General features: G+C 49.3%; 8 protein-coding genes across 8 annotated transcripts; 4 read left to right on the top strand and 4 right to left on the bottom strand.

Annotated features, from left to right (window-relative positions):
- Positions 1 to 2,825: 2,825 nt before the first annotated feature.
- DEU56DRAFT_885581 (uncharacterized protein) lies at positions 2,826 to 4,131 on the bottom strand. The gene is made up of 5 exons (XM_041356188.1): positions 3,909 to 4,131; positions 3,715 to 3,855; positions 3,348 to 3,662; positions 3,223 to 3,289; positions 2,826 to 3,173 (listed from the first exon to the last, which is right to left on the bottom strand). Exons 1-5 carry the CDS (start codon positions 3,944 to 3,946, stop codon positions 2,964 to 2,966), a joined length of 771 nt encoding a protein of 256 aa, XP_041209686.1. The 5' UTR covers positions 3,947 to 4,131; the 3' UTR covers positions 2,826 to 2,963.
- A 534-nt stretch (positions 4,132 to 4,665) lies between these two features.
- On the bottom strand, positions 4,666 to 5,585 carry DEU56DRAFT_911532 (homeobox-domain-containing protein; the record flags this gene model as incomplete). The annotated part of the gene is made up of 2 exons (XM_041357301.1): positions 4,666 to 5,347; positions 5,404 to 5,585. The coding sequence occupies 2 exons, from the start codon at positions 5,583 to 5,585 to the stop codon at positions 4,666 to 4,668; spliced, it is 864 nt and encodes a 287-aa protein (XP_041209687.1).
- A 287-nt stretch (positions 5,586 to 5,872) lies between these two features.
- DEU56DRAFT_796910 (translation protein SH3-like domain-containing protein) lies at positions 5,873 to 7,360 on the bottom strand. Its single transcript, XM_041352918.1, has 2 exons — positions 6,358 to 7,360; positions 5,873 to 6,295 (listed from the first exon to the last, which is right to left on the bottom strand). Exons 1-2 carry the CDS (start codon positions 7,269 to 7,271, stop codon positions 6,109 to 6,111), a joined length of 1,101 nt encoding a protein of 366 aa, XP_041209688.1. The 5' UTR covers positions 7,272 to 7,360; the 3' UTR covers positions 5,873 to 6,108.
- Positions 7,361 to 7,370: 10 nt separating this feature from the next.
- On the top strand, positions 7,371 to 9,408 carry DEU56DRAFT_796913 (TIP49 C-terminus-domain-containing protein). Its single transcript, XM_041352919.1, has 8 exons — positions 7,371 to 7,415; positions 7,478 to 7,538; positions 7,589 to 7,786; positions 7,838 to 8,031; positions 8,088 to 8,288; positions 8,343 to 8,561; positions 8,613 to 8,851; positions 8,906 to 9,408. The coding sequence occupies exons 1-8, from the start codon at positions 7,413 to 7,415 to the stop codon at positions 9,189 to 9,191; spliced, it is 1,401 nt and encodes a 466-aa protein (XP_041209689.1). The 5' UTR covers positions 7,371 to 7,412; the 3' UTR covers positions 9,192 to 9,408.
- A 154-nt stretch (positions 9,409 to 9,562) lies between these two features.
- DEU56DRAFT_796916 (uncharacterized protein) lies at positions 9,563 to 12,224 on the bottom strand. The gene is made up of 20 exons (XM_041352920.1): positions 11,974 to 12,224; positions 11,846 to 11,924; positions 11,780 to 11,793; positions 11,631 to 11,729; positions 11,563 to 11,572; positions 11,467 to 11,510; positions 11,390 to 11,415; positions 11,310 to 11,341; positions 11,235 to 11,259; positions 11,171 to 11,182; positions 11,098 to 11,113; positions 10,997 to 11,042; positions 10,840 to 10,940; positions 10,732 to 10,791; positions 10,654 to 10,681; positions 10,548 to 10,605; positions 10,470 to 10,494; positions 10,319 to 10,415; positions 10,217 to 10,252; positions 9,563 to 10,164 (listed from the first exon to the last, which is right to left on the bottom strand). The coding sequence occupies exons 1-20, from the start codon at positions 12,042 to 12,044 to the stop codon at positions 10,021 to 10,023; spliced, it is 1,023 nt and encodes a 340-aa protein (XP_041209690.1). The 5' UTR covers positions 12,045 to 12,224; the 3' UTR covers positions 9,563 to 10,020.
- Positions 12,225 to 14,721: 2,497 nt separating this feature from the next.
- On the top strand, positions 14,722 to 16,388 carry DEU56DRAFT_972198 (uncharacterized protein). Its single transcript, XM_041359478.1, has 9 exons — positions 14,722 to 14,775; positions 14,843 to 14,991; positions 15,053 to 15,175; positions 15,233 to 15,270; positions 15,320 to 15,651; positions 15,710 to 15,781; positions 15,828 to 15,916; positions 15,967 to 16,180; positions 16,240 to 16,388. Exons 2-9 carry the CDS (start codon positions 14,849 to 14,851, stop codon positions 16,294 to 16,296), a joined length of 1,068 nt encoding a protein of 355 aa, XP_041209691.1. The 5' UTR covers positions 14,722 to 14,775; positions 14,843 to 14,848; the 3' UTR covers positions 16,297 to 16,388.
- A 1,037-nt stretch (positions 16,389 to 17,425) lies between these two features.
- Positions 17,426 to 22,357, top strand: DEU56DRAFT_796935 (uncharacterized protein). Its single transcript, XM_041352921.1, has 12 exons — positions 17,426 to 17,619; positions 17,677 to 17,911; positions 17,971 to 18,172; positions 18,224 to 18,543; positions 18,608 to 18,739; positions 18,803 to 18,878; positions 18,928 to 19,313; positions 19,431 to 19,605; positions 19,706 to 21,563; positions 21,630 to 21,776; positions 21,830 to 22,134; positions 22,184 to 22,357. Exons 1-11 carry the CDS (start codon positions 17,488 to 17,490, stop codon positions 21,926 to 21,928), a joined length of 3,762 nt encoding a protein of 1,253 aa, XP_041209692.1. The 5' UTR covers positions 17,426 to 17,487; the 3' UTR covers positions 21,929 to 22,134; positions 22,184 to 22,357.
- Positions 22,358 to 24,973: 2,616 nt separating this feature from the next.
- Positions 24,974 to 25,967, top strand: DEU56DRAFT_281111 (uncharacterized protein). The gene is made up of 3 exons (XM_041345455.1): positions 24,974 to 25,249; positions 25,300 to 25,422; positions 25,479 to 25,967. The coding sequence occupies exons 1-3, from the start codon at positions 25,081 to 25,083 to the stop codon at positions 25,799 to 25,801; spliced, it is 615 nt and encodes a 204-aa protein (XP_041209693.1). The 5' UTR covers positions 24,974 to 25,080; the 3' UTR covers positions 25,802 to 25,967.
- Positions 25,968 to 26,021: the final 54 nt, after the last annotated feature.

The raw sequence follows: 26,021 nt of genomic DNA on the forward strand, positions 1-26,021 counted from the left end.
GAGAGAGAAGGGGAAAACATCGAATGACTTCCAGCAAATGAACTCAGGACCGATGCGAGGTGGGATGACGGCGACCAAAGAAAAATCCGCAGCAGTTAACTTCATAAGACACGTTTTCCGTCCCACCACTTGGGCCTTGTGTTTCTGTTGGTTGTCCCTGAGACCCTTGTACCACCGGCGTAGGTGAACCGTCGGCCTCGTTGTTGACATTCGTACGTTGCATAGCTGCTGCAGCTTCCGCGTCAGATTCAGGGACAATACCGTACCTCTGTATTGTGTTTCAATGGAATGAAATAGAGGTGACGGCGAGAAAACTCACGTCTTCATCACGAGCAGCGGGTACATCAACGGTGCGTCTGGAAATTCCTACAGGAATTAAGTTGAAATTCCAATGTCGGGGCTCGCGCGTTGTTTGTCGAGGTGAATTTGGAGGTCGAGGACGGAAACGTAGTGAACCGAACAAACTATGAAGGACAGTTGGTGGGCTCGCAGGCGGAGCTGGGGCGCGATTTGTATCGTTGGCGAAGAAGTCTTTGCCCTATATCAGTGTCAGGCGAGAAAGAGTTCAGGAACGAAAAGCAACACCAACATATTTCGCCGAGCCTTTGTTACTCGCGTGCTGTTTGGCGAAAATTGGGTGTGAGGAGAAGTGCTGAACAATAAATGAGCGAAGGACAAGGTTAATCACAACTGATCGGCGCACATCTCTCGGTCGCACTGGATGCCCCTAGGAAAAGGTAAGATCGAGTAGGAAAGAGAAGAGGCTGACTTGCCTTGGACTTCGCGTCAGGGTTTGCATTGGCATCATCCACGCTCTAAACCAGAACCGTTAAAGATGTATTAAGGCGCCAATGCACATACGCACGCCCACCCCGCTGATTGAGCGCTGCCTCCATGCTCCAAACATAGACTTTTGCGTCTAATCCACCACTAGCAATGTATTGTCCATCACGGGATACAGCAAGAGTTAAGAGTTCGTCGTCATGCAAGAGTGGATATCCAACTGGCTGATTGGTCTTGAGGTCCCAGATGCGAACTGAGCAGTCTTGTGATGCGCTAACGATATGGCCTTCATCAGGTGACAGACAGAGGGATTTGACAATGTTGGTATGACCCTGAAGAACGACGAGCTCCTCCCCATCAATTGACCGCCATTTTCGGATGGTGTCATCGCTTGATCCAGAGAATATATATGCGCCTTCCTTGGACCAACACAATGACGTCACCATGTTTTCATGTCCCTTGATCTCGATGAGCAACTGCCCGTCCTTGGACCACACACGGATTATACCGTCCTCGCCGCCGCTCATGAATTTGTCGCATTGTGGAGAGTATTTGACAGCTTCCACCCAGCCTTGACCAGTCTCTAGTATTGGTGTCGCTATTTGCCGGCCAGTATTCGGATTCCAGCGTCGTATGGTGCCATCTTGCGATCCACTTGCTATCTCCGAGGCATTGGGGGACCAATCGAGGCACTTCACTGCATCATTGTGCCCCTCCCACGGGTCACCGACCATGATGCCCTTCCTTATGTTCCACAGTCGTAGTCTACCGTCTATACTTCCGCTCACGACCATTGTTTCATCCGGAGATAATGTCATTGAGCCTATCCCCCCACCATCGCTATCCAAAGGCTTTCCTACTGGCTCTCCGTCTCTTTTCCAGTGGCGAATCGAACAGTCATCCGACGCACTCAGTATATCGCAACTGGTGCCCAAGCACGCAAGGCTCCATATGCATTCGGAGTGACCCTCGATGATGCACTCCGGCACCAAGCTCTCTGCCGGACGCACTGGCTTTGGTTTCTTCCAGGATGTGGTCCGACTGTTGTGGTTGACGAAGTAGGACCGCCCGAGTGGCGAGATGTGCCATTCGCATCCATCAATAACGAGTTGTCCAGGTTCATCTATGCTCAGCCATGAGTTCCTTGCTCCTAGTGGCACGTTCTTCGCTCACCTAGTCGCACTCCTGGTAAAGGTCGGTTCCATGAAGACATAGAAAGCGTGTCGTCTTGATATCCTGTTGCACCACTCAACACCTGAAACTGATCCCATCGAGGGGGGAGCGCCTCATTCCCGCCTGCTTCTTGATGGGTAACTCAATATGTATCATAATACTGTTGCTCACCTTCCCAAAGAGCATCCTGGCGGCGCTGTGCACCATATGGAGGTGGATACTTCGCTCCTGCTCGAAGAGGTGCAACACGTGCTGGCGAGTCGAACAGCGCTTCTCTCCGTCTGGCTGACGTACTTGCCTCGGCCTCTTTGCGGGGCATGCCAAGAAGAGACGATGAGGGCAGGCACGGGAATGCGTAAATCAATAGTTGAGGGCAAGGAAAGATGGTGATGATGAGCGGAACTGCTAGGTGCTCAGATTTGCTTGCTGTGATTGGAGGCAACCTTGGTGAGAAGACTTGTTAGCGGCAGTGCTTCGAATTTCGATACACTTCGGTTTGTTCCGTTTGATAATCACTTGCACCAAATCTGTCAGCGAGCGCTAAGATATGGAATATGCTTGAGCCCAGGTTCGACATATATCGAGACACCTAGACCACCAGTGAGAGTGCTTGGGGTATCTGAAATATTTCTGCGTTACCAGTAACTGTCAGCATAGGGGGGTATCTATCTGACTGTCACAAATACTCACCGAGGTCGGCGATGTGGGAGAACGCGCCCGTCTGGCAGGCATTGCGCACCATTTCCAGCAGTTTAGGGTGTTGCTGTAGTGTTTGCGATATATCCGTTATTGCCATACTTTTCATAACAAATTTGTCCTCGAGGCCCCCATGCTGGAGCAAGCCCCAAACCTTACTGATAACGACTGTGATGATAATCGACTGTCTCCAAGCAGAAAAATCACGGTATGTCAGAAGCTGCCTTCTTTTCATTGCTGCCTACTTCGATTAAGATGTGGACAGCGGGGGAAAAAACATCTCGGGATAATCATACCCGATCTACACCAGTTCATTTCCTCTGGAATTCTCTACACTCCTCATTATCCCACCGCACAAACTGCCCGCTAAGCGAAAGAGGAGCGCGCACCGAGAGCGCAGCGATGACATATCCAACGTCGTATGGATTGACTAGGGCTCCTTCGTTGTAAGCGTCGACAAAACTCTGATGGTCTGCCGCCTTCATATGCTGCGCTCCTGCATCCCGCAATATGGTCTGCATCTGTACGATATTTTAGGTCTATGTTCGATGTGATACAGTCCAGACATACCTGAGTGTCGACTCTTCCAGGCGCCAGTGCTAATGACACGATTGAAGGTTCTTCGTTTGCCAGAGTCCTATCCAATACCATGATATTAGTTCCAAAGCCGCCTCACACCGTTCAATTCCAATCACCTGCTCAAGCTGTTCATAGCAGCTTTACTAGCATTATACATGCCCCATCCATGTATGCCCCCAGTAGCCGCTCCAGAACTTACAAAAACAATCCTACCCTTCGATTCTCGCAAGCTAGGCAAAGAAGCCCTGATAGCAGTAACGAGCGAGAAAAAATTGATGTCAAAGTGGCTTCTCCAGTCGTCTAGGCTGAGTTCGGCATTGTCGATGCGTCCTATGTAGTCTAGAGTCGCAGCGTTGAGAATTAGCCCGTCTATCTGCCCAAAGTGGTCTTTGGCGCGAGTTATGGCGCTTTGGATGGCGGGTTCGTCTGTGCTGTGGTTGTATGACCGTGAGTTCTGGTATGAGGTGGAGGTCTGGTACTCACACGTTACATTCGAGAGCCAGCAGTGATTGTTTGTGTTCCTGAATCAGTTGGCTGAGCTCTGGTGTTCGAGTTCGTGATATGGTAACGACATGAGCGTTGTGTTCCTTGAGTAAGGAACGAGTAACTGCAAGGCCGATGCCTCTGAATATTACATGGTTAGCATATGTTTCTCAGAAATAGGGACTAGGATTAACCTGGATGCGCCTGTGATAATGATGACAGGATTTGGCATGACGGAGAGAAGACAAGAGGCCTAACTGTGTCTGTGAGGACAGCCTAACAGATATTGACGCTCAAGGAGAGCCGCCTCGGGCTCCCATGCACACCTGATTCCTGAACCAACTTGAAGGTATTTTCGATACCTTATCCTGATCTGTTTATAGCTCCGATATGCTGTTCGGTTCGGGCGATGCCGACATAACGAACACAAACATCGCTATCGTTCCTCCAGAGTCCAGTGTTAAGTCTGCCTTGTTCACTTCTGCGTCCAGCTGCAGCGACTCGGAAGCGTGTTAAGTTCATTTCAAGCTTTGTCTCTGTGGTTATCAGGCTTCCCTGGGATGACTGCAATCGCCCTTCAGATGATCTGCTCAGCAACTCTCTACATGTCCCCCCCTGATTGATTGATGACCAGATCTTCGCGACCCTTTCGAATCACCTACAGTTACTGATCAAGTATACGATTTCTAATGCCTTTTCGTCGGCAGATCATTAGCTCTGAACAATAATCGCAGGTCTCGTTTGCTTCCTGGCCATTCATTTCACACAGATCACGGAGTCCTCCCGAAGAATGCTCGAAGACGTACAAAATATGATATATACAGCATTATAACAGATGTGGAGATGCAATTTTGGAAATGCAGGGTATGTGCAAATAATAAGGGTAGTGTTGTGCGTGCCAAAAGTCCTCTGATGTGATCATGCACGTCCTGAGGCCTCATTAATGATTCCTCACTGGCAGCTGCGCTTTCCAAGTCCACATAGGACCAGCGCAGCTCGCATCATATCGTCGTCCTGAATCGCACCTTTTCTTCCGTTCACTGCCATAGGCGCGAACTTCAAGTTCCGGGCCACGTGCCCGCGCTTCTGGACAGGAAACGCAGTTCTCCTATTCCAGGCATCATCTCCAGCTCCTAAGCTCCCTTCCGGTGTAATGGCTTCCATTTCTTCCTCTTCCGTTTCAACATCCTTTTCGTCTACTTTGCGCTTTTCAGATAGTCGTGCCGCAGCACATGCCCATTCAAGGGTGCGCCCGCTGCCCACGAAGTCTACCAGGTCGCGCGTGGGAGGGCTAGCAGGTGCCAGTGGAGAGGAGGGCATATTGTCCCAGAGTGATGCGTGTGGGTTATGAGGCTTTGTAGGCGTGCGGGGTGGTTGGAGTCGTGATTCGGAACGTGCCGCGACGCGGTCCAGGGAGGGACGGGGGCGAGGAGGTGTTATCCGTCTCCGAGGAGTGTGCAAGCCCGAGATAGAAACTGATCGGGAGTGGACATGACGTGACGAAGAGGCATGTCCATGTGTGAGTGGTGAAGAAGAGGCGTCTTCATTGGAGACGTTTGTCGCATTGTGGAGTGCAACTTTGCGCTCCGTCTGACGCTTATTTTGGAACCATATAGTAACTGACTTGATTTCCCTGTGGAAAACGCGTCAGATATGGAGCGCATCACGTTGAGCTCGGAAATGACACACATTCCTGCAGTACTCGCAAGGGCTTCGCGTTCCTCTCGCGTCGGGTGAGATGTCCGGTGGAAAAGCTGTTCCAGCATCATGAGCTGAACAGTAGAAAAGCGTTTGCGCGTACGACGCGCAGTATCGTCCGTGGAAGATATGCTAGCCGTGGAGGACGTCCTGGAGAGAGTAGCTGATTGCATGCCTGAAGTTGACGAGAGATGTTTGGGAAGAAGGACGGGAAGTCGGGTGCACGCGTATTTAAGGTGACTACATGCCAACACGCCGCCTCCAGCAAACAAGAAACGCGGTAGCGGAGATCAAATACGCGCCTGCCACGTGACCGCGTTCAGTGTATGATCTATCCCCATCGAACCAACGCCAGTCAACAGACTGACTGTTAACTTGTCAAGTCAATGCCTTTCTACGGTGTCGAAAGTCCTTTCACGCTCCAATTAATTCATAATCGGCAGTTCCTTCTCCATGACCGACACGTTGCATTTTTAACTTGAGATCAGCAGTAACTTCTCACAGTAACCCTAGACTAGTAATTATCATATCACGAGGACCGTGCGTGGGCGGACACCGCTTTGCAGGGAGGGTCGGGTGAATATGAGAAGGTATTACAATTCCGGGTGTGAATTAGTTTGCCTTAATGAACGCGTGCATTTGGTAACAAAGCAGTTTTCAGAACAAGGTCAGGATGAATATGGTGAAGCTTCTAACTTATGAACCTCCCGCGCGCTTCTCCTTGCCCCTAGGGCGTTCCCGAATGACCATCTTATTACTGTTCTTGGGGCCCTTGGGTCCAGGTTTACGCGTACGTTTGCCTTTCGTGGCCCAACCCCAAACAGAGACAGGATGCTTGTTGGACTTGGATTTACCACGTCCACCACCATGAGGGTGATCATTGCTAAAAAGAATAAAGCGCGACTAAGCATAATGCGTACAATTGATTGATAGAAAAACACTGACGCATTCATGGCAACACCTCGGACTCGTGGCCTCCACCCCAGCCACCGATTTCTCCCTGCTTTTCCTATCTTCCGCCCCTTCCAATTAAGGTTGCTCACGCGTCCGATGGTAGCGTAACAATCTTGGAGGACTTTACGGATTTCGCCGCTCTGGAGGCGCACGTGACTGTATCGGCCAGCCTCATCGTGGTGCACGACCTGAGCAAAAGAGCCAGCAGAGCGCACAAGCAATGCCTTGCCCGTAGGCGAGAGCGAGACACAGTGAATGACCGTGCCAGTAGGAATGAACCGAACAGGAAGGACATTGCCAGGCCTAACCGTTCTTGTGCGGAGCATACCAGTAGTTTCAGGCATACCCATCCTATAGCTCTGTACCACATCCCCCGGCCTCATTCCATCAGTAGCAAGGATATATTTCCACTTCGTCTTCCCCTCTGCATTGGCGTCTCGCGCTTTAATAAGCGCAATATGCGCTGAGCGTCCAGGATCGTATTCAATGCGGATGACATCGTACTCTCCAGGCTCGGAGCGCACAAAGTCGATGAGACGCACACGGCGCTTGTGACCACCACCGCGGAAGCGGACGGTGATGCGGCCGTGAGAGTTACGACCACCGTGTTTGCGGAGGCAAGCCGTTAGTAAACGAACGGGCTTCCCTTGGTAGATGTGGTCATTTATGGGTCGGCGAAGGTGGCGAATACCGGGAGAAACGGGTTTGTAGGTCTTGAAGACGTTGGTGTCGACGTCTAGGGATGTAGCTTTAGGCTCCTCTTTTGAAGTTGGTGCGAAATGTGTAGCATAAGTGCGAGCTACGGAGTTGGTTGCAGTGGTTGTTCGGAACACATGAGTCAGTGCCCGAGAACTTGATGGAGCACCTAGTGATGAAAAAGTGCGTAGTGCACGAACGCACAACATGCCACAGTCGGTCGACGGGACAGTACAATTCAAGTGTGCTGGAACGGAAATTGCAGAATTATTTTTAGCAGGTCGAGGAAGAGGTTGTTTGCTCGGAACAAACAGACGCGCTCTCTGCTCGTTCATCGACATCACTCAACAATGGTAGGAGAACTCATAGATTCAAGCTCTTCTGCCCTATCAAACATGCTGATGCTAATGCACAGGCCGCTCAAATAACCACAGGAATGTCCGAGCTACGGGAGATAACTAAAATGGAGCGCATAGGTGCGCGAAAGGCCCATATGTCTTGACAGTAGTCACTAAATGACCACTAGGCGCACACTCACATATCCGGGGTCTGGGGCTCGACGATCGTCTCGAACCACGAGCAAATTCGCAGGGTATGGTTGGACAAGCCAAAGCACGAAAAGCCGCGGGCATGGTCATCAAGATGGTGCAAGAGGGACGGATAGCAGGACGCGCTATATTGTTCGCGGGGCCACCTTCGACGGGGAAGACAGCTATCGCACTAGGCAGGTACAGATCCATACCCGCCTTTCAAAATGCTGAATGACATTTTGCAGGCATGGCACAGACCCTGGGCTCGGATGTACCGTTCACAATGATCGCTGCCAGCGAGGTGTTTTCACTATCGATGTCCAAGACTGAAGCACTGACGCAAGCCATACGGCGGAGTATCGGCGTGCGCATCAAAGAAGAATCTGAGATAATTGAAGGAGAGGTTGTCGAAATTCAGATCGACCGCAGTTTAACTGGTGTATGTATAACATATCTCAGTCATTCATTTTGCAGATGCTGAATTACCTCCCGCAGGCCACTAAAACTGGTAAACTCACGATAAAGACGACAGATATGGAGACTATTTATGACTTGGGTACCAAGATGATAGATGCGCTCTCTAAAGAAAAGGTTCTTGCAGGAGACGTGGTGGTGATTGACAAGACGTCAGGGAGAGTCTCAAAACTCGGCCGCTCGTATGCGCGTTCAAGAGATTACGATGCCATGGGTGCAGACGTACGTCCGCGATTTTTTTCATTCAAATACAGTCGGCGCTAATCGAAATTGAAGACGAAATTCGTGCAATGTCCAGAGGGCGAAATTCAAAAACGAAAAGAAGTCGTGCATACGGTGTCATTACATGAGATTGATGTGATCAACAGTCGGACCCAAGGCTTCCTTGCTCTCTTCGCAGGAGATACGGGTGAGATCAAACCCGAGCTTCGTGACCAAATCAACTCCAAGGTTGCTGAATGGAGGGAAGAAGGCAAAGCCGAAATCGTACCTGGTGTACGTGAGTCAACTTTTGATGACAGACCTTCGCGACTAACGTCGATATAGGTCCTTTTCATCGATGAAGTACACATGCTTGATATCGAGTGCTTTTCCTTCTTAAACCGTGCGCTTGAGAACGAGCTATCGCCTTTGGTGATCATGGCTTCAAATCGAGGAATGTCACGTATACGGGGAACGAAATTCCGAAGCCCGCACGGGCTTCCAGTTGACCTGCTTGATCGTGTCCTCATTGTCAGTACGAAGCCTTATGCTGAGGAAGACATTCAGCAAATCATTCAAATACGGCGAGCTCTATTTTCCACTATACACTTTTAGCCTTACTAAAACTATGAACACAGCTGCGAGGAAGAAGATGTGACCCTAACGCAAGAAGCACAAAGTGTTCTCACCTCGATGGCAACATCCACGACTCTGCGGTATGCTCTCAACCTGATATCCTGTGCACAAGTAATAGCACGGAAGCGGAAGGCGGACGCAGTGGACGTCGAGGACCTCCGTCGAGCATATACATATTTCATGGATGAAAAACGGAGCGTGCAGTGGTTGAAGGAGCAACAAGGCAGCTTGGTGTTTGAGGAGGCTGGTCAGGAGGATGCAATCATGGGAGAGGCAATGGAGTCGTAGGTACACTGCATTGCGTCGGATCGTGTGGCGGAGGGATTTATTTGTGTTGTCGTGTTGTCGTGAGCGACCATGCTTGCCTGGCGGAATTTATCTGATAGTGCGCAAGGTGTTGCTATGTAGCCCATATGTTAAAGCGCACGATCTTCTTCGTTTCTCATGAAATAAAATTCGCGTCATGTTTTTTCTCCGAGTTTGTCTGAGATGTCTCCTAATAGACTGGTGAGCAGCTCGTCTGTCTCCTAGATCGGCTGGTCACCAGTCTAAGACGTGACGGCTTACTTCGTAGTTGTGTCTATCTCATCTTGTGTTAGGTTCCCTGCAGTTTTACTTCATCAAGTTAACCTTGCAGTGCACATTGCACAAGGCACTCGTAGAATCCAAAGCAAATATAATTTCAATCAACTACGATGAACACTGACCGACACTGACCGAAGTAAACACCATCGAAAAACGCTTCGAAAGCAAGAATCCAAATTCAAGCCAAAGATACAAGTGCTGGTGGAGTCCGGTATGTAGGAAATGCAAGCAGTGGGCTCGAATGTACAATAGATGTGTATACGGGTAAGTGGATAGACTGTAGACGTGAGATGTGCGGGACACGTCGAATATGGGGACGGGAAGGGGCCAGAAAGAGTGAGTGTGATGTGCAAGGAGTGTGGTAGAGCTATTAGCTATATTATATTACAGAAAGCCAAAACTGAAAGCAGCGCAGTGTAACAATTATCGCGCCATGCGATGTCAGTCAAATTCCCTTGTGGCTGGGTCCGCCGAGTGAAGAGCCTGAGGATTGGGGCTCATGGATTGATGCTAGTACGGTAGGAAGGGGCAATTAGGGTAAGAACTCCTTGCTGTCCTTCTCTGTTCCGCATGCGGTATCACAGCCTTTGGACTCGATGTCAGCCATATCGTAGTCCTCGCATGGGTCGTCAATGATAGATACGACGGTGGTCTCCACATTGACATTTAAGTGTGCCTAAATGTCGTCGTCAGCAGGTTTTACAAGGCGAACAGTATCATATACGTACGGCTCTGATAGGTGAGGGAGGGCCCAGGATGCGTTGCTGTAACCCGCGAATCAAGGAGACAAGTGAGTACAAATAGATGATGAATGAATATGAAATACGAACCGATGATTTCTGGATGTTCAGCGATCCTGGGTACACATCGGCCTCGCGCTGACTTGAGAAGGAACGGTCTGCACGCAAGCGCTTCCGTGTGTTCAGTCTAATAAATTGTCAGTTGGTGAGTAGATAGAAAAAAATACAGAATCCGGCTCACGTGGCGAGAAGGGAGTTGGCATACACTGGGCATACGTGTTAGCCAACAAATAGGGTAAAGTCGTGGAATCAAACGTACGTTTGGCTATCGCGAAGTGCATTCCGAGGAAGATCAAGTTATGGCGCATAACCATCCACTGTTTTGTACATCAGAAGACATTTCTCGTAAATTAATTGCTTCTTACGCAAATGAGAGAAGCGATTGTCACGGCGCTAAAAAGAACATGTCAATGACACCCCAAATCATAGTCTTATGCACTTGCCAAGTGAAACTTCCGGTCTCGAGCGTGTACAAGATCAGTGAGTTGATGATGTGGTTCATACTAATGACTCGTCAGATCAGATGGACATGGAGCTGAGAGAAATCATACGTTGCGAAACCAGTGCGACTCCGTCCAAGGAAGATAACCATGACCGTGGTGATGATAAATTCCACAGACGCGGATAAGGTGACACCGAGGGTGAATACCCACTACATTACGGAGTGAGCTCACGAGCGATGTCCTTTTGGAACTTCCGTCCACTTACAGATGGGAATGGCTTGATGAATAGCGAGTAGTGGCGGAGTCGCATGCTACCGAGACTTTCGTCAGGAAAAAATTATGCGATAAACATTTTGTGACACTCACATTTCGGTCGTCGAAACTTGCCAGGACTCATCGTTATTATTAAGTCAAAAAAAATATGTCAAGCGCAACATACCACATGCAGATACTGCAGTATTGTGATGAGCATACACGAGTCAAGATGTGAGGGATGTACTCACGAAGACGCAAAAATGCCAAGAAGACCTGACCGTCAAATATTAGAAATGATAAATTGGTACGGCTAAATCACGTACAAGAGGTGCAGCGAAATACCACTTCTTTGTCACTGGAAGAAACTTAGCTGGGCTCACGGAAACCAATTTCAATTACTGACGTTTACGGACTCTGTTAGCAAAGAAACTGCAAAAGAATAAGTCGCCGTCATGACAAGACAGTGTAGAAGCGACAAACCAGTGGACGAGGAAGGTGACCGCCGCGGTTATGGCTACAGATAGCTATATAAAACAGTCTCAGACGGGTCAATCGACAAGAACGGTGACTACGAACGCCTAAAGCCCTAAAGCGCAGTTGTGTGATAAATAAGGATGAGCACAAGAGCACTTCAGTCGACTCACTTTGGAATGAGATCCATCAATTCTGGCTTGTCGAAATTCACGATGACAGATTCCCAGACGGCGACGATAATCAGAATGGTGTGCATCATGTCCAGTGCCCTGCAAGAAAATAAGAAACATTACGAATCATGTTGTGCTTGTACACCAACCAGACGACCAAGACCTCGAGTATCGAGTAAGAAACAATCATAGAGAGCAACAATATTATAGCTCACCAAAATTTTGTTGTAGATGCTGTCGGATGGATAAAACTTGAAATACAAGACGGTTTGGACAAATACGATTCCAGTGAGGCTTGATGCAACGTTAGACGCGTTCAAATGACAGACAAAGCACTATTCACCCGCAGCCAATGCAAGTGCCCAGAAGGATCGCGCCATATACCGTCGCGACGGTAGCTACATCACCCGACATCTTGATTCGAGGTGGAGAGGTGGGGAGGTTAGGAGAACGGTAAGGACAGGAAGTGGAAGCAAAAAAAAACAACCACAACAAAAATGTTTGGATGCACCAAGACTTTATGTAGGTACGTGATAATTTAAATTAATGTCGGACAGGTGGTCGGGATCCATAACATGTTTGATCGGATTTCACTGATCTCGTCACCGATACTTCTAGTTTAAAGAATTCAGTAAGTAGGGTCACAGCCACTTAACAGGGTCACCCTTCCCTCGGTTACCAATACCAAAAATCTGATGTTTCAGATTTGCCTTCAAACCATTCTACAGCGGACTTGGAGTACAATGAGATTGAAGACAATGCGCAGTACCGACTAGTACCGACGTCTTTTCTAGGCGCTTATCAACCTTGGACAATTTGATCGGGGATACAGAGTTGGGGGTTTGCGCTGAGGAAAGTCATCCAGCGCCCTCCAATGTTTAAATGAATTCCCACCTTCATCATGACTCTGAATCTGATTCTCGAAAAGCCTCAGTGCGCCAAGTCTTGCTTCCTCGACACTCCCAAAGTCTTGGCACCTCCAAAAAATGTTGTGCAGTGTGGATTGTGCGGAATAAGACCATGGAGAGGTGAACCGTTTCACAATGTAAACGGGGACATGTTTCTTTGCCGCCGTCTAGCGCCTCGTTGACGGCTAGAAAAGATAACGCCGCTGAGTCGAGCGTAATAAATCCATGCCGTAAGTTCATTCTCGCCGTCTCCTTCGGACTCTAGGGCAAACAGCGAAATCCGAAACTTCAACAGGCGGCACCGACAAGTCTCTATCGGTCGACTAGTCACGCTTGTGGCCCGCTGAGGTTTACTAAGGTCTACTTAATAGCAGTATACACGTGGCCGCAGCTGGCCGCAGTGAGACACCCGCGAAGCGATTTCAAATCCAAAGTCCAGCCTAACAGCGTGCCAATCAGAAGCATGCAAACTTGAAGGAAAGCTGAACCTGATAACATGTGGGTTCTCAGAGCGGGTTCTGTCCCCGTCATAAGGAATGACTTGGCGGACGGGGAAGGAACTTCGATTCTTAAGAAATGAACTCAGAGTTTTCGGTGTCTGAGTTTGTTCCAGATGGGCCTTTGACAGAAAATTATGTACCTTCTGATATCATTCGGTCCGAGCAACGATAGGCTGACAATTGAACCTCGGGTCTTATCAAGGCTCTCCAGCACTCCGAAATGATCGAATTCGAAAGGACTCCTTGGAAACTTCATATCAGCGCGATATCGATAAGGCTTCACAAATCTAAGGAAATTGGCATGCTGATAAGTTTCTTGCTGGTCTGCTGAATACTACCATCATATCCACAGAAATTTGCTTACCTCAAGGTCCTGCCAGTGGTGTACGGCATTGCATGTGTAGTACTACGGGATAAGTCTTCATTACATCGCCAAATGATAGAGTCTCGAACTAGACGATTTAGGCATCGATTCGGAGAAAACTGTAGCGCGCGAGCCGGGCGCTTGTTCAACTTTTTTCTGTGTGCCTAGAACTTATCTGGTGTTGAGACAAAGCAAATATTGGAGGAGTAGCAGGCAAGTTGTCATCATTGGCAAGCAATCTAATAAAATTTATTATCACGGACCTCACTGACTTGAAATTGTCGATAAACCTCAAAATTAAACTCGTGCCTGTCCGGTGCCGATATCCCATCCCCCGGAGCTCCGCATCGCCGATCAATTTTCTGATTTGAGACAATAAAGCCGGATTGTGACCCATTGTGACTACACATACCCCCCTTTTTTTTTACAGTAAATTAAATATTGAGCGGTGCACACCATCAATGTACAAACGTCTTGTATCTGCAGTTACCCTACGTGACATATGTTGTTACTACCATAAGACTTATCCTTTTTGCCGGGTGTTTCTTTTGTTAACGACTTCTTCCTGGACTCGAGGACCTACCCGGCTATGTATAATCAGTGCAGCAGCCAGTAGCAGAGATCAGTACTCCAGAAAATCCAAAACGACCAACTTGATCAACATTGAATTTCAAATGACTGGAAGAACAAACGATACTTATCTGGCCCGTCTGGTTCATCCTCGGGGTATTCTAACATGTGTATTTCGCTTCCTTTCGCGCCCATATATCAAGTCGGAAATTGTCGTCGGTGAGTCGTAAGTAGATGCTCTACCTAGACGCCTGGGCCTTGGCCCCTTGAATCACCCCTGATGGGCCTTATGTGTTTTTGACTCTGTCCGTAATAATACGCAGTTTTCCGGAAGAAGATTACCTACTACCTCAGCACTGCAGCGCCAGTCGAAGTAGTCGGAGTCTTGGCACCTCTGGTGATACGTATGTTTGGGCTTTTAAGACGTGAGTTCAATTGATGTGATTCTGGCTTTTCGTGTGAACACTGAATAACGACAAGTTGCAACCCTCGCGCCCTGTCTTTCTTTGACATGAAAAAGCGAGCGCGAGGGTTGTATTGTTCTCGTGGTGTGGACTATTGCAAGTCGGGATGTATCATACTATGAGGCCCGGCATCTGCGCGCCGCAGCCAGAATGTTGACATGGAACACCATGAACACTTTTGTACCCTTGAGGTCAGGTGCTCTCTTCACACGATGAAGTGGTCGTCTTCAGGTCAGCTGGGCTAAGCTGGGTGCTGTATGAAGTAGTATAAGTTTAAAGGTCCCATTTCCACGCACCTACTCTAATCAGCGTCCTCTCCTTCGCTGTCCAATTCTCGTAGTGAGTTTACCTACTATATTTACCTACTATATTATACGGTTTGACATGATTGATGCTCTTTCATTAGAGCAGCATGCCTGGAACTACTCTTCCCCCTTTTCCGGACGATGTTCGAACACATCCACTCTTGATTATAGATTATGAGCTCATTAAGGCTGGAGACAGGGAGGAAATTGATCGATTGTGGGAGGCCGCGACAACCCTTGGATTCTGGTAGTACGTCATAAGGCTTGGATCTTTTGCTGACATGGGTTGGACCTACTAGAGTCTCTGGCAGTTTAAAGAACCATGGCGCAGATCAAGAAGTCGACGACATGTTTGATATGGGTGCCGAGACACTGGCCTTGCCCCTCGAAGAACGTATGAAGTTCGAGCAAGGAGACGATGGTCAATCTTTTGGGTCCGTCATTGATATGGCTCACAAGTGTATGTCATCTTATCTGGGTCTTTTCATTAGGTACAAGAAAGCGGGGGCTCAGGCGATCGATGCAACGGGCACGTACTTCCAGACCGGATCACTAGCGATAGACTGACATAGATCTAGGCAAATTTGTGGACAATATTGAATTCATAAATGTCTCTAAAGACGACGCACTCGCGTATCCAGAGGTCGTTCACCTCACCTATCCTTCGACCGTAAACGCTCGCATGGAAAACACGATTGCGCCATTTGTCCGCAAGTCTCTTGATATGACATATGTCATATTGGCTATATTTGACGATAAGCTTGGACTGCCGGAAGGGACTTTGGAGAGTCTGCACGCCATGGATGATCACAGTGCTTGTGAGACTAGATGCACTCGCAGCCCTCCTCTGCAAGCCAAGGCAGCAACGGATAGGGCTGTACTAGCTGCCCACACTGATTTCGGCAGTCTGGTAGGTTGCTTGATATATGCGGCTGGTGTTGTAATGACTGAATTATCCATATCGTCAGACCTTCTTGCACAATCGGCTTGGTGGACTCCAAGTGATGCCCCCTGGTCATGACGAGTGGTTCTACATTCGAGTAAGCACAAGTCTCTTACCCGCGGCAAGCACTCACCGATGCACAGCCCATCCCTGGACATGCTATTTGCAACATTGCGGATGCGCTGGCTCTTTTCAGCGGAGGTATCCTGCAATCCAACATTCACCGCGTTGTGTACGTACACGAGGACTTGCATGTGCAAACTTGCTAATGATCATGGATAGTCCACCTCCCGGCGCACAGGCTGAACATGAGCGTTGGTCCCTGGTTTTCTTTACCCGCCCGACCAGTTCGAAAGTCCTTCGGGCTCTTGTTGAATCCAGTCCCATTATTGCAGACGCTGTGAAGAAGCAACCTGACAGAAGCTTTGAGAGCGGTTCTACTGCTGCCGAGTGGCTCGCGCGAAGAGTCAGGAATCAGAGAATCAATAACAGAAGGGTGAGCATTCCTCCTGTGTGCCAGTTATTGTCGTTCTGATTGATGGTTAAATGTTACAGGGACCAGCTACGTGGGCTGCGAGCCGTGGCACTGAGCACACTCCAACGGCAGCCTAGGTTGTTAATTATCTGTGCCATTCGACAACCAGGTTTGATCCGGCACAGCAGTTCTTTTTATGATGCTGATTCTATGCGAATAATTTCTGTGGTCCTGTTTTGATTACTTTCAGCAGCTTTCAGCTTGCTTTGTTGTTGCCACCTTCGGTGAATCATGACGCAATGATTGCAAAGATAATGGGTACATCCCAAAAGTAACAAACAATGAAGGACCCTAGGGAAGACTGAAGTGCGTCACTCACGAAGTCCGACTGTCATGCATGACTCTAGCATCCGTGACGGGCTGGAGATTTTGATCAACGACCCAGTCCATCAGGACGAGGGAGCTCCCCGCGCTTCAGAAATCGAAAACTTATTATCTGAGTCTTTGCGTAGAGTAAAACGACCCAAGTGCCAAAACTAGCAATCACCTGCTTCGAGCAGTTCAGATTTTAAGGGACAGCTGTTAATACATGTGTGACTGAAGGCTGCATGAACTGGACGGGCTGTGGTCCAAGGAATGAATCCGCCTGAACAGTACTGGCGACAGAACACCGAAACAAGTCCGCCTTGCGCCATGCCCGGTCTCGGTATTTCCAAGAAAAGACACGTGGCAGGTCTTGTTTGTCCTCGGAGCGGTTGTAAAAGAAACTTTGGTGCCGAGCGTCATATACAGTTGGGAAGACCAGGGGGAGACCTGAGGGGCGGTGCATCCTGGATCTCTGCCATGTGTTTTGGGTGAATTGACATTGACACGTATCACTAAAATCCCGTGTGTATCAAGCCCGCTGTACATGTCAATGACATATAGTAATAATCTAGAGTGTTTGAAACCAAGCGGCTGCAATTAGGAATTTGGTCATTCATGATGTGGTGGCACCGGCGCGTCTAAGGATGCCGAAAAGTCGCAAAATGACGAGTGTTAGGCACATAGCGAGAGCGATAAGACCAGCACCGTTGTTCGGAAAGTTCAGGCCCAGGGCAGTGAAAATTTTAGGGAAAAAAGACACTGTCAATCGGTCGTTGCAATGTGCAATGTGCATGCAAGAAATTTGAGTCGCGGGCGTGACTAGCGTGACATGGATTTGTGGCTGTGACGTGACACAACGACAAGGCTTGGCATCTTGATTCTTGAAGGCGTTCGTTCCTTGTTTTGCTACTAACTGACGTTTATCATTAGGACTGGTCTACTGACCGGGATTTTCATCCTACATGGATCCGTCTGAAATATCACCCGAGTACGAGATTACAGTCCGCAACCACATTCGCCAGACCTTCCTTCCTTATGTTAGGAAGCACATTACCAGAGACCATGTCGCATATACCGAGTTCAAGCTCGAGCAGGTCCGTCATAATTCTATGAGACAAATAATTTATAGTGGATCCTAAGATGTGACGAAGATCTTTACAGAATCCCTAGATTTTGTCCCGTTGGCGGACCCGCACGCGCTTGTGCTACCCCCAGATCCACTCGATACCCTCGCCAGGTCTCTGGGGGATCTCGATCTCTCCTTTGATGAGCGCTTGACAACGGATGGAGATACCGTACGCAGACTCAAATCATCACTCAAGACTCTTGCGGGTGAAGGCAGGGAACTCCGCAGTGAGGCATGCTGGCGGGAGGACGATCACATGTGTCCGTTGCGTTCCCTTTCGTCGTTCACACTACCTGGAGGTAACATATTCATATTTAAGATACACACATCGCAGAGATCTACAGACCTATGACGCCCATCCTTACCAACCGTGCGCGAAAGCAGACCCCGAAAGCAAGTTCCAACGCTCTCCGCGCATCTCTCCCCCGCACACAGCCTGCGTTATTCAAGCATACTGGCGTTAAGTCTGTAGTGGTGGAACAAATCGTAGAATCAGATGTACCTAACTTGGAGGAAGCTTTGTGCGCGCTATTCTTCTTGCTCTTAGATTACCACTTACAGAGGTGGCACAGGAACGTTCGCCCCACGATCGAAACCACTACTCGCAGTTACATCCTTTCGCTATTCAGGACGGCAAATCCACCTGCACAATCGACCGAGACCAACGCGCATGTCATTTCTTTCCTGCGCGCCGATTCCCCACCGCTTCAGATTCAACGTCCACTCTCCCCCCCTCTCTTCCCCCGATCAAAATCACACTCGGGCTCGTTAGGGACCGGTATTGTGAATGCAAAGGACATCGTGGATAGGCTAAATGCTGTTCCTGCTCCCGTTCTGGAAGAGCTAGAGGACGACATAGACAGGGTCAACATGACGATTGTCGACGGATGGGGTGCGTGTTGTCGTTTCCGTTGTTCCATTCTTAGCATACGGGAAACTGACTCCTGCTTGCGTAGCTATCCTCCCCATCTCTTCTCCGCCTTCCGCTTCGCCTCTCTCCTCACAAGACACAGAAATTGACGAGCTATGGGAGGCCTCTCCGAGTCCGCCTGGCACCCCTGCTACAAGCATTTTCGGCGCTAGAATGGGTGAGCATATATTCACATATCCTATATATTTCCCTAATCTCGTTCTTCATCATGGGCTGGTAGACGAAGTGGAGATCCCGCGTATTCACAAACCCGGACACACACTTCCGTACTCCCCCAAACCAAGGGGTTCTAACAAGTGCGTGCTGCAGTTCATATACGAGCGTTCACTCACCCGCTTTCTTCAGTCTCAACTCGCTTCTCGAGCACCTGAAGCCAGTAGCTCCCACGAAGTTAAAGGGAGGAAACCCTACAACACCGATGAAAAAGAATCCAAATATTGCGCTATTTCTCTCTTCCGCAAACGTAGAGGATGGGAAGAGCCTTGATGTAGAGGACTCTATGCTCGGGCAGCCCCCTTCTGCTTGTACCGCTTCACCCCTTCCTATTCGTCCAGGAAGAGACAGAAGAAAAGAGTCAGATCAGGATAAGGACTTGGAAGACATCGAAATTGATGTGGAACGGGGTCTCGACATGGCTCTTAGGCATGTGTACCGAGAGGTGCAGGAGGACAACGTCGAGGGATGTGTGTTGGAGGAGAGGCTGGATGAAAAGGACGTTGCATTGATGGCAGGTGCGTTGCGTCATTTTTTTTTTCGTTTCTGTGATGGTTTTTGCAATTTCACTCTATGTAACTTTTGATTCGCTTCCTTCGGATCAGCAACTTTCTTACACCACCTTCATCTGGCAGTGCCGCACCTGCCTCCGCCAACCGTGCGCCCGGGCCCATCCCTCCGACCCACAAGCATGAGAGCCATCATACGCGGAGGCAAAGGGAACACAAATATGAATTCAAACGTTTCGCGGTACACGACATTGGAATCCGTAAAAGGCATCAAGCCGCTCAATCTCGAGTTATCCTGGAGGTGCGTGATATGCCCCAATCTACCATCCCAGTCCAGTTAGAATACGAGCATCCTCTGGTCGTCATCTTGAAACTGCTCTCATACGTACCGGCGCACGCAGACCCTTCAAATTCACGCCCCCGATCCCAACCGACGAAAGCGTCTCTCTTGTCGACGAACCTGCTCCAGATGATCTCATCAATCTGGGCTATCCTGACAAAGCGAGCGAAGCGAAAATCCAGGGACTGCTTGCAGGCCTCGAGACTACCTCGTGTCATTCGGCCAACTTACCTGAAACGAAGAAATCAGAGGACAGACGCGGTACTGGGAGTTTCGGTCTCTCACCTCCACGACTTCCCAAGCCCTTTCTGCAAGAAGAGGGTTTTGAACTGGTGCTGACAAAAGGAGAACGAAGGCTTCACGCTGGCCTTCCTGAATTCGAGGATCCGCATGAACATCGTGCTAAATATGGCGAGGATCGTCATGAGCGACGAGATGGAGTACAAGGCGGAAATGAAGCCTCCCTCGAAACGGACGACGACGATCGGCCCGCCGATCCTCCTCGCCTTATCCGTCACGATTCTGGCGTTTTGGCTAGTGTTCTCGACCACTCTGATGTTGTGGATATCTCTGGTGCTACGTTCGACGATTCAGGCATTGTGTTCGATTATTCTTGTGTTGCATCCCCCATCCTCCACGATGATGAAGCGTATTATCGAGATCGAGATGATCCGACTCACTCGGAAGCTGTCTACTCACCTGAGGATGCCGATTACTCCGACGAGGACAGAGAGACAAACTTTCACTATGTGTACCAACTTCAGGATGAGGAGCAAGATAGCGCTCAGTACCACGACCAAGGACCGTCTTCATCTTTCCCGTTGCCGACCCGCCACCGGCACGGTCCAAGTCTATGTCCGGCGCGGAGACATGACCAAGATTATGACTCCCAAAATATCTATCCGGAATCCGCTTTTGTTCCGCTTTCGTTTGGCTCTCAAGGCGAGCGGGTGTCAAGATATCCGATCGAGCCAGGTGTACTCTTAGATTATGGTGAACGAAGTGTGTTACCGAATACCGACAGCCCGAAGACAGCTCAAGGTGTCTCGGACAAGGAACAACCGGCGAACATATCATCATTCTTACGGCATTTCGTGCCGGAGGAACCTAGTACAACTTCCCCTGCATCCAAACGCAGACGACTGGACGACCCCATGATTACTACGATCGCAACGCGGGGATTTTTAGATGACCACCTGGCACTGCGCAATAAGCACATGACGCACGAACCCCCTTCGTCCTCCGCGATCGTCTCGTCAGAAATTCAGGCTTTGCAACTCAGCGGCACCCCGCCACCCCGTGCTGCTCCGCCAGAGATCATTGACACCCACACCATGCGTCTCCCCGATGTCTGGAACCCACCGGCTACGAGCCATTATTATCTTGCAAGTATGGCTTTCATTCAGAAACGCGCACTTGTCCGGGCCTTGCAAGCCCCCGAGTGCTGGGTGCATCTTGTAGAGAGATATGTGTTGGGTGGGGCGGACATTGTAATGGATCCGGACACAGCTGTGCTAGTGGCGCCGCTGCTGGCGCTTCCCTCTCAGGTAGAAGGACTCTCCGATCGCATCTCGAAGGCGTCCTGGCGGTATTCACACATCCTTATCATTCTCGAGGCATTCCCGAGCGTCAATGCGTATACGGCAGAAATCAATATGAACAGTGCCAAACTCATGCCCTATTCATTCTCGCCACCCATCCTCAAAGCTGTTAAGAAGCTCCGCCGGCTTTTGACCATCGCCGAGGGTTGTGGGACGAAGAATGCAGGGTGTGAGATTCAATGGGCGTTTGCCAGTGATGTGGGCGAGGCAGCCCTCTTTGTAAGAATGTTTGGGAACTTAGCTCAGGCATGGGCTTTCAATGGAAGTGGGAAAACACTTTGGGAAGATCGGGGGTGGCTACAGGATGAAGAGCATGAGGTGTGTCCACTGTGCTTCTCATTTGGTCCGACAGGGTGTGCATTGTGCCACCTATTCACCTTTTAGGATGAAGCGGATCTTGCGAGTGTGGATGGCATGAACCCTTTCGCAGCCTTCGTGATGCTGTATCAGAGATCACTGCAAGAACTTCTCGACATGTCTTCTGAGTCTCGTACGGCAGAGTTTTCTCATGTGATGGGAAGCCAGCGGATAGTAAGATGTTTTGCATGTTGCGGCGTTCACGACTTCATTGTGGACTTTTCTAGGCCTCTCTAAACGCCATTATCGAGCAGCGCATACAGGAAATGGATGTAGATGCGGCTACCGAATCTGGTGTAGGCTACAGGGGAATGGAGAATAAATAATTCCATTCACCACTTTAGCTGTGTTTCATCTCGACCTTCCTGTGTGTTATTCTCTGATGAGTCAAATTGAAAGCGAATCTAGTTGAGAACATGAAGTCTGACATAAATGAGTGGTGCTGCCACTGTGTTGTACGCGATGGGTTTGCCTCGTGGATCAGTGGCGGGCGGAAATTACAATGGTGGCAAAACACGTATCTTGAAAAGGGCTGCTTGTCATACAGCGCACGTAGGTTATACAGATCGTAGGATAGCTACTTTGTCACCACCACGTTTGCTTTACTCAATGACATGAATCTCCCATAGGCTCGATGCAGTGCAGGTGTCACCACTCGTTCGGCAAGCTGAACCTTGATTAACAGGTACTGATAGGGGAGAGCGGAGTAAGCCGAAGCTCCGTTGACCTCGGTCCGCTGAAGAAGTGGTTTCAAGACAAATGTTATAGACTATTAAGAGCGAAGAGCAAGGATATAAAGTATGATCGGTTGAAATCGGATGGCGTGTGACATGCGGAAGGCTATTAAGAGTGCGCAAGCGCCCATTTGCGAATAGGGAGAAATTATGAGTGGAGTAGACCCTATCCGAGCAAATTACCAGCATGAACTCGTCGACGCGGCGAGCTTCTTTTCTGCACGTTCTCTATGCTTCCGGTACTGCGGTGAAAATATATAAGCCGTAGAATGTGAGTCTTTCGTCCTCAGAACCAACTCTTCCAATAACCAGAACTCGATACGCAATGGACAACCAGAGACCGTCGCAAGGTTCTCGCAGTGAACCGCAGAACCAAGCCGACTTGCAGAGAGACTATCGCGAGAGGGAGCGGCTCGCCTTTCGCAATCTGTTGGGGGCCATGAACGAAGTCGAGCCTACTAATGCTCGATCCCGCCGCCAGATTTTGACACAAGGTGAATATTTTGGGGTCCGCTTATCGAGGGAAAGCTGACAAGAAAACAGCGGCCGAGTGTCTTCGACGCCTGGGGCAAGAACAAGTTGACTTACAGCAGCAGCTCGGCGAGCTCCCCAACAATACTGCAGGAGCCGGGATGCCTCAGCCAAACGGTAAGATGCTTTGCAGTCGCGTGTACTCTGGACTGAATGGATGCATGTAGCCATAATGTTGTCCGATGAAGACGTCCAGTTATTGCAGTTTTATTTGGCTCAGGTGGAACATCCTGGTGAACAGCCTGCGGGCGCAGGAGGCCCATATGGAGGCGGAGCATGGTGAGAGGGTACACATGCACTTTTGAGAGGGGCCATCGCGGTATAAATGCTCCCGTAGCAACGTCGGAAGAGATATGTACCGAGGATTAGAGATATCACCAGTGATTCGTAAAGCAAATTCCGCAGTTAGGCATTGTGAAGAGAAAACCACATGAAAACCACGGTAAATGAGCAGCTTCCCGTAGGAACGTACATGTCTGTCAACGTTCGCAATCGACAGGTGATTTTACAGACAAAATCTGTAAATATTGAGAACGTCGGACGATCGGAGGTCCAGCGACAGCGGGAACAATCATACGGTCCGGACGACAATCCAGACAAAGCGAGCCGCACCTAAAAATGAGTAAGAAAATTGCCCGGATCAGCGCTACGACGATGTACAGAAATTTGTATAGGGTCCACAAACAAGTACGAAAGCGAACGTTTGACTGGCATTTACAGCTACTTCTAGATCCAGCTCCGGGATTCTGCGAAGACATGGGCATTAACAGCACCGCGTCTGAATAACCTGTGAAACCTTACGGGAAGTCACCCAATACTTTTCGTGCTATAGGGGGAAGATGATCGAGGGGTGTTACGAACGTAACCCAAAGCTTCATAGATAAGCTGTACCCAGAGTAGCAAGCCCTTCGGAATGATCTATTGTCTTGCGTGGTAGCGATGCGTCATTCATCGAACTATAGATCTGTTGAATAAACCAGGCACCTGCTAGCAACGAAAAGGCTGTTTCTTTGATTTGTCTCCATGGCGTTCCACGATTGTAGCTATTCCTGCACAGACCTGCATTGGAAAAAAGGTTTGAGTTCGAACTGTGGGCCTGGGTCAGTGAGATATGAGTAAGGAGAACGCGCATCGTCTAATGCGGGGCAGCATGACTGAGGACTAGCGATTCGTTAATTAATCGTTCTCACGAAAAAAAATTGCTAGCCGACGTTGATGCGGAAGTACTCCTGTGTCAAGGTCACACGCATCATGGCGTGGTTCATGTCAAAGCCGAAGATATACGATGTACTAGAATATGATATGCTCCACAACATATTGAAGATGTGAACTTATCATCGCTAAACAGACTAAATATTGAATGCTAACCGAGTGGGGCGCCCACCGCAAAGCGCGGCTTCGGATGTGGACGTAGCGCCTCCTGAAGATGCGATCAGAGTCATCTCAAGTAATGTGCAGACCCGGGCGCAATTCTATAGCTGAAATTGAGTAGGTTGTTTTTAGAGATGCCGACAATTTATACTTCTCCCCATCATCGTCAAACTTTAGCCATCGTCTCTTGCAACGATCGGCTCTCTCGGGCCTGTCAGAGGAAGTCGAAGTTCCTCGTCCGCGGGTAACTTTTAATATCAGCGGCAATTCTGGCGCCAGAAGTGTGCGGTACGCACGTGTCCGGGGAGATGGAGACAAGCAATGGCTATGCATCGTCTGATAAGGCTATCTCGGGCGCGAGCCTGTCAAGTCTGCAAAGTTAGGGCGCAATTTGAGTCCTAGGCCGTCTGCCTCGCAGACACGCAAAGCCGGTGATATGTTTGCCGGTGACGTGTATGCAGAATATTTCGTTACGACCCCTCCAAGTAGGAAGTTATCGCAAGCGCCTGGAGCTGCTCCGTCCAAGGCGGAGTAACCAAAACCAGTCGCATGGAAATCCCAGCGACCCAAGAAATTGGCTCCAAGCCTTCCGATACACTTTGTGGATTGTAGGGCAGCCAAGGTCATGAGGAAGAGTTTTGGTTTCGGGCCGAAACTCTCGTTGGCAGAACGAACTTGACCAAAATAAAAGTTGTTGTTCTATTCACCCTGCATGACTGAGGTGCTCGATCAACCAACGTGGTATGAAGGTACTTATAAGATGTGCACTTCTCGAATGACAACCCCAGTCGATTTCCACATCGAGACCTCATCATCCGCATCAAACCAACCTCTTCTTCCACATGGACAGCACGCCATTTTCGCAGAGTCCGCAGCCCGCGAGGGATAACAGATCTGCTGCTCAGCGACGTTACAGGAAGAAGGAGGAGGAAGGGTTTTTGCAGCTTCGTGATGCCCTTAAGGAGGTGGCCAAAGATGATCCGCGAACAAGGCAAGACATCTTGAGGAGAGGTCTGTCCGCATCTTTGTACCATGTTTCTTGATCTGATGGCATGTTTAAGCTTCCTGTGAGCTTAGACGCCTGGCGGATGAAAATAATCTGCTGCTGCAACAGAAGGCACTGATCGAGGCTTGTAACGCTTCCAGAGCGAATTATAGATGTGAACATCCTCAATCACCATCAAGTGAGGGAAAACTTGCCAAAGTTATAGAGACCAACTAAATTGACAACTTCGTCTAGGCAGTGTGATATACGAGGATCCTGTGGAGTGTTGGGCACATGATAGGACCAATACGGCACAGATCGCGACGCGGTCAGACGCGGCGCGCCACCGTGTGCTGGATGCTGCAATGTCGCCCAACGCGACCATGCCCACAGCACAAGACCTTAAATGGTTTACCCAGTTGTACGATGCGACCGCGGCGCAAGACAGTAGTCTGTTTGACTCAGATCCGTGGGCACAGCAGCAACTTGAAAGCGGGGATTTCGCCAGACGACCACATAGTGGAAGTGGTTATTATGCAAGGTGTGGCAACTGTCAGCCTGGAGAATGGAGTGGGTGACCCCCAGGCGAGGGTGGTAGAGTAGCAGCAAGGGGCAGGTCCCTCACTGATACATATAGGTCCAACGCAATCTGAGCAATATTTGAATCTAGATGTGTTTAAAAAAAAGTATTGTAGACATAAAACGAAGTCGTAGGAATATTTTATTAATTAATAATCAACCTTTTTTGTTGGAGTTTGGTGATTAGAAATAAATGGGACCACTTGGGTGCCGCTGAGT

This window comes from Suillus clintonianus, assembly GCF_016758775.1.
Source record: "Suillus clintonianus strain FC179 chromosome Unknown DEU56scaffold_26, whole genome shotgun sequence".
Classification (NCBI taxonomy): domain Eukaryota; kingdom Fungi; phylum Basidiomycota; class Agaricomycetes; order Boletales; family Suillaceae; genus Suillus; species Suillus clintonianus.

Coding starts and splice junctions, on each gene's coding strand:
- DEU56DRAFT_281111 (XM_041345455.1), top strand. CDS start 25,081: ATGGACAGCACGCCATTTTCGCAGAGTCCGCAGCCCGCGAGGGATAAC. Junction 25,250..25,299: donor GCAAGACATCTTGAGGAGAG/GTCTGTCCGCAT, acceptor GGCATGTTTAAG/CTTCCTGTGAGCTTAGACGC. Junction 25,423..25,478: donor ACATCCTCAATCACCATCAA/GTGAGGGAAAAC, acceptor AACTTCGTCTAG/GCAGTGTGATATACGAGGAT.
- DEU56DRAFT_885581 (XM_041356188.1), bottom strand. CDS start 3,946: ATGCCAAATCCTGTCATCATTATCACAGGCGCATCCAG. Junction 3,856..3,908: donor ATTATCACAGGCGCATCCAG/GTTAATCCTAGT, acceptor TGTAATATTCAG/AGGCATCGGCCTTGCAGTTA. Junction 3,663..3,714: donor CTGGCTCTCGAATGTAACGT/GTGAGTACCAGA, acceptor ATACAACCACAG/CACAGACGAACCCGCCATCC.
- DEU56DRAFT_796916 (XM_041352920.1), bottom strand. CDS start 12,044: ATGTCGGGTGATGTAGCTACCGTCGCGACGGTATATGGCGCGATCCTT. Junction 11,925..11,973: donor GGCACTTGCATTGGCTGCGG/GTGAATAGTGCT, acceptor CGTTGCATCAAG/CCTCACTGGAATCGTATTTG. Junction 10,606..10,653: donor CAATCGCTTCTCTCATTTGC/GTAAGAAGCAAT, acceptor TGTACAAAACAG/TGGATGGTTATGCGCCATAA.
- DEU56DRAFT_796935 (XM_041352921.1), top strand. CDS start 17,488: ATGGATCCGTCTGAAATATCACCCGAGTACGAGATTACAGTCCGCAAC. Junction 18,173..18,223: donor CCTAACTTGGAGGAAGCTTT/GTGCGCGCTATT, acceptor GAGGTGGCACAG/GAACGTTCGCCCCACGATCG. Junction 18,740..18,802: donor CATTTTCGGCGCTAGAATGG/GTGAGCATATAT, acceptor ATGGGCTGGTAG/ACGAAGTGGAGATCCCGCGT.
- DEU56DRAFT_796913 (XM_041352919.1), top strand. Junction 7,539..7,588: donor AACTAAAATGGAGCGCATAG/GTGCGCGAAAGG, acceptor AATGACCACTAG/GCGCACACTCACATATCCGG. Junction 8,562..8,612: donor AAGCCGAAATCGTACCTGGT/GTACGTGAGTCA, acceptor ACGTCGATATAG/GTCCTTTTCATCGATGAAGT.
- DEU56DRAFT_972198 (XM_041359478.1), top strand. CDS start 14,849: ATGCCTGGAACTACTCTTCCCCCTTTTCCGGACGATGTTCGAACACAT. Junction 14,992..15,052: donor ACAACCCTTGGATTCTGGTA/GTACGTCATAAG, acceptor AGTCTCTGGCAG/TTTAAAGAACCATGGCGCAG. Junction 15,652..15,709: donor ACACTGATTTCGGCAGTCTG/GTAGGTTGCTTG, acceptor CCATATCGTCAG/ACCTTCTTGCACAATCGGCT.
- DEU56DRAFT_796910 (XM_041352918.1), bottom strand. CDS start 7,271: ATGTTGTGCGTTCGTGCACTACGCACTTTTTCATCACTAGGTGCTCCA. Junction 6,296..6,357: donor CGAGGTGTTGCCATGAATGC/GTCAGTGTTTTT, acceptor TATTCTTTTTAG/CAATGATCACCCTCATGGTG.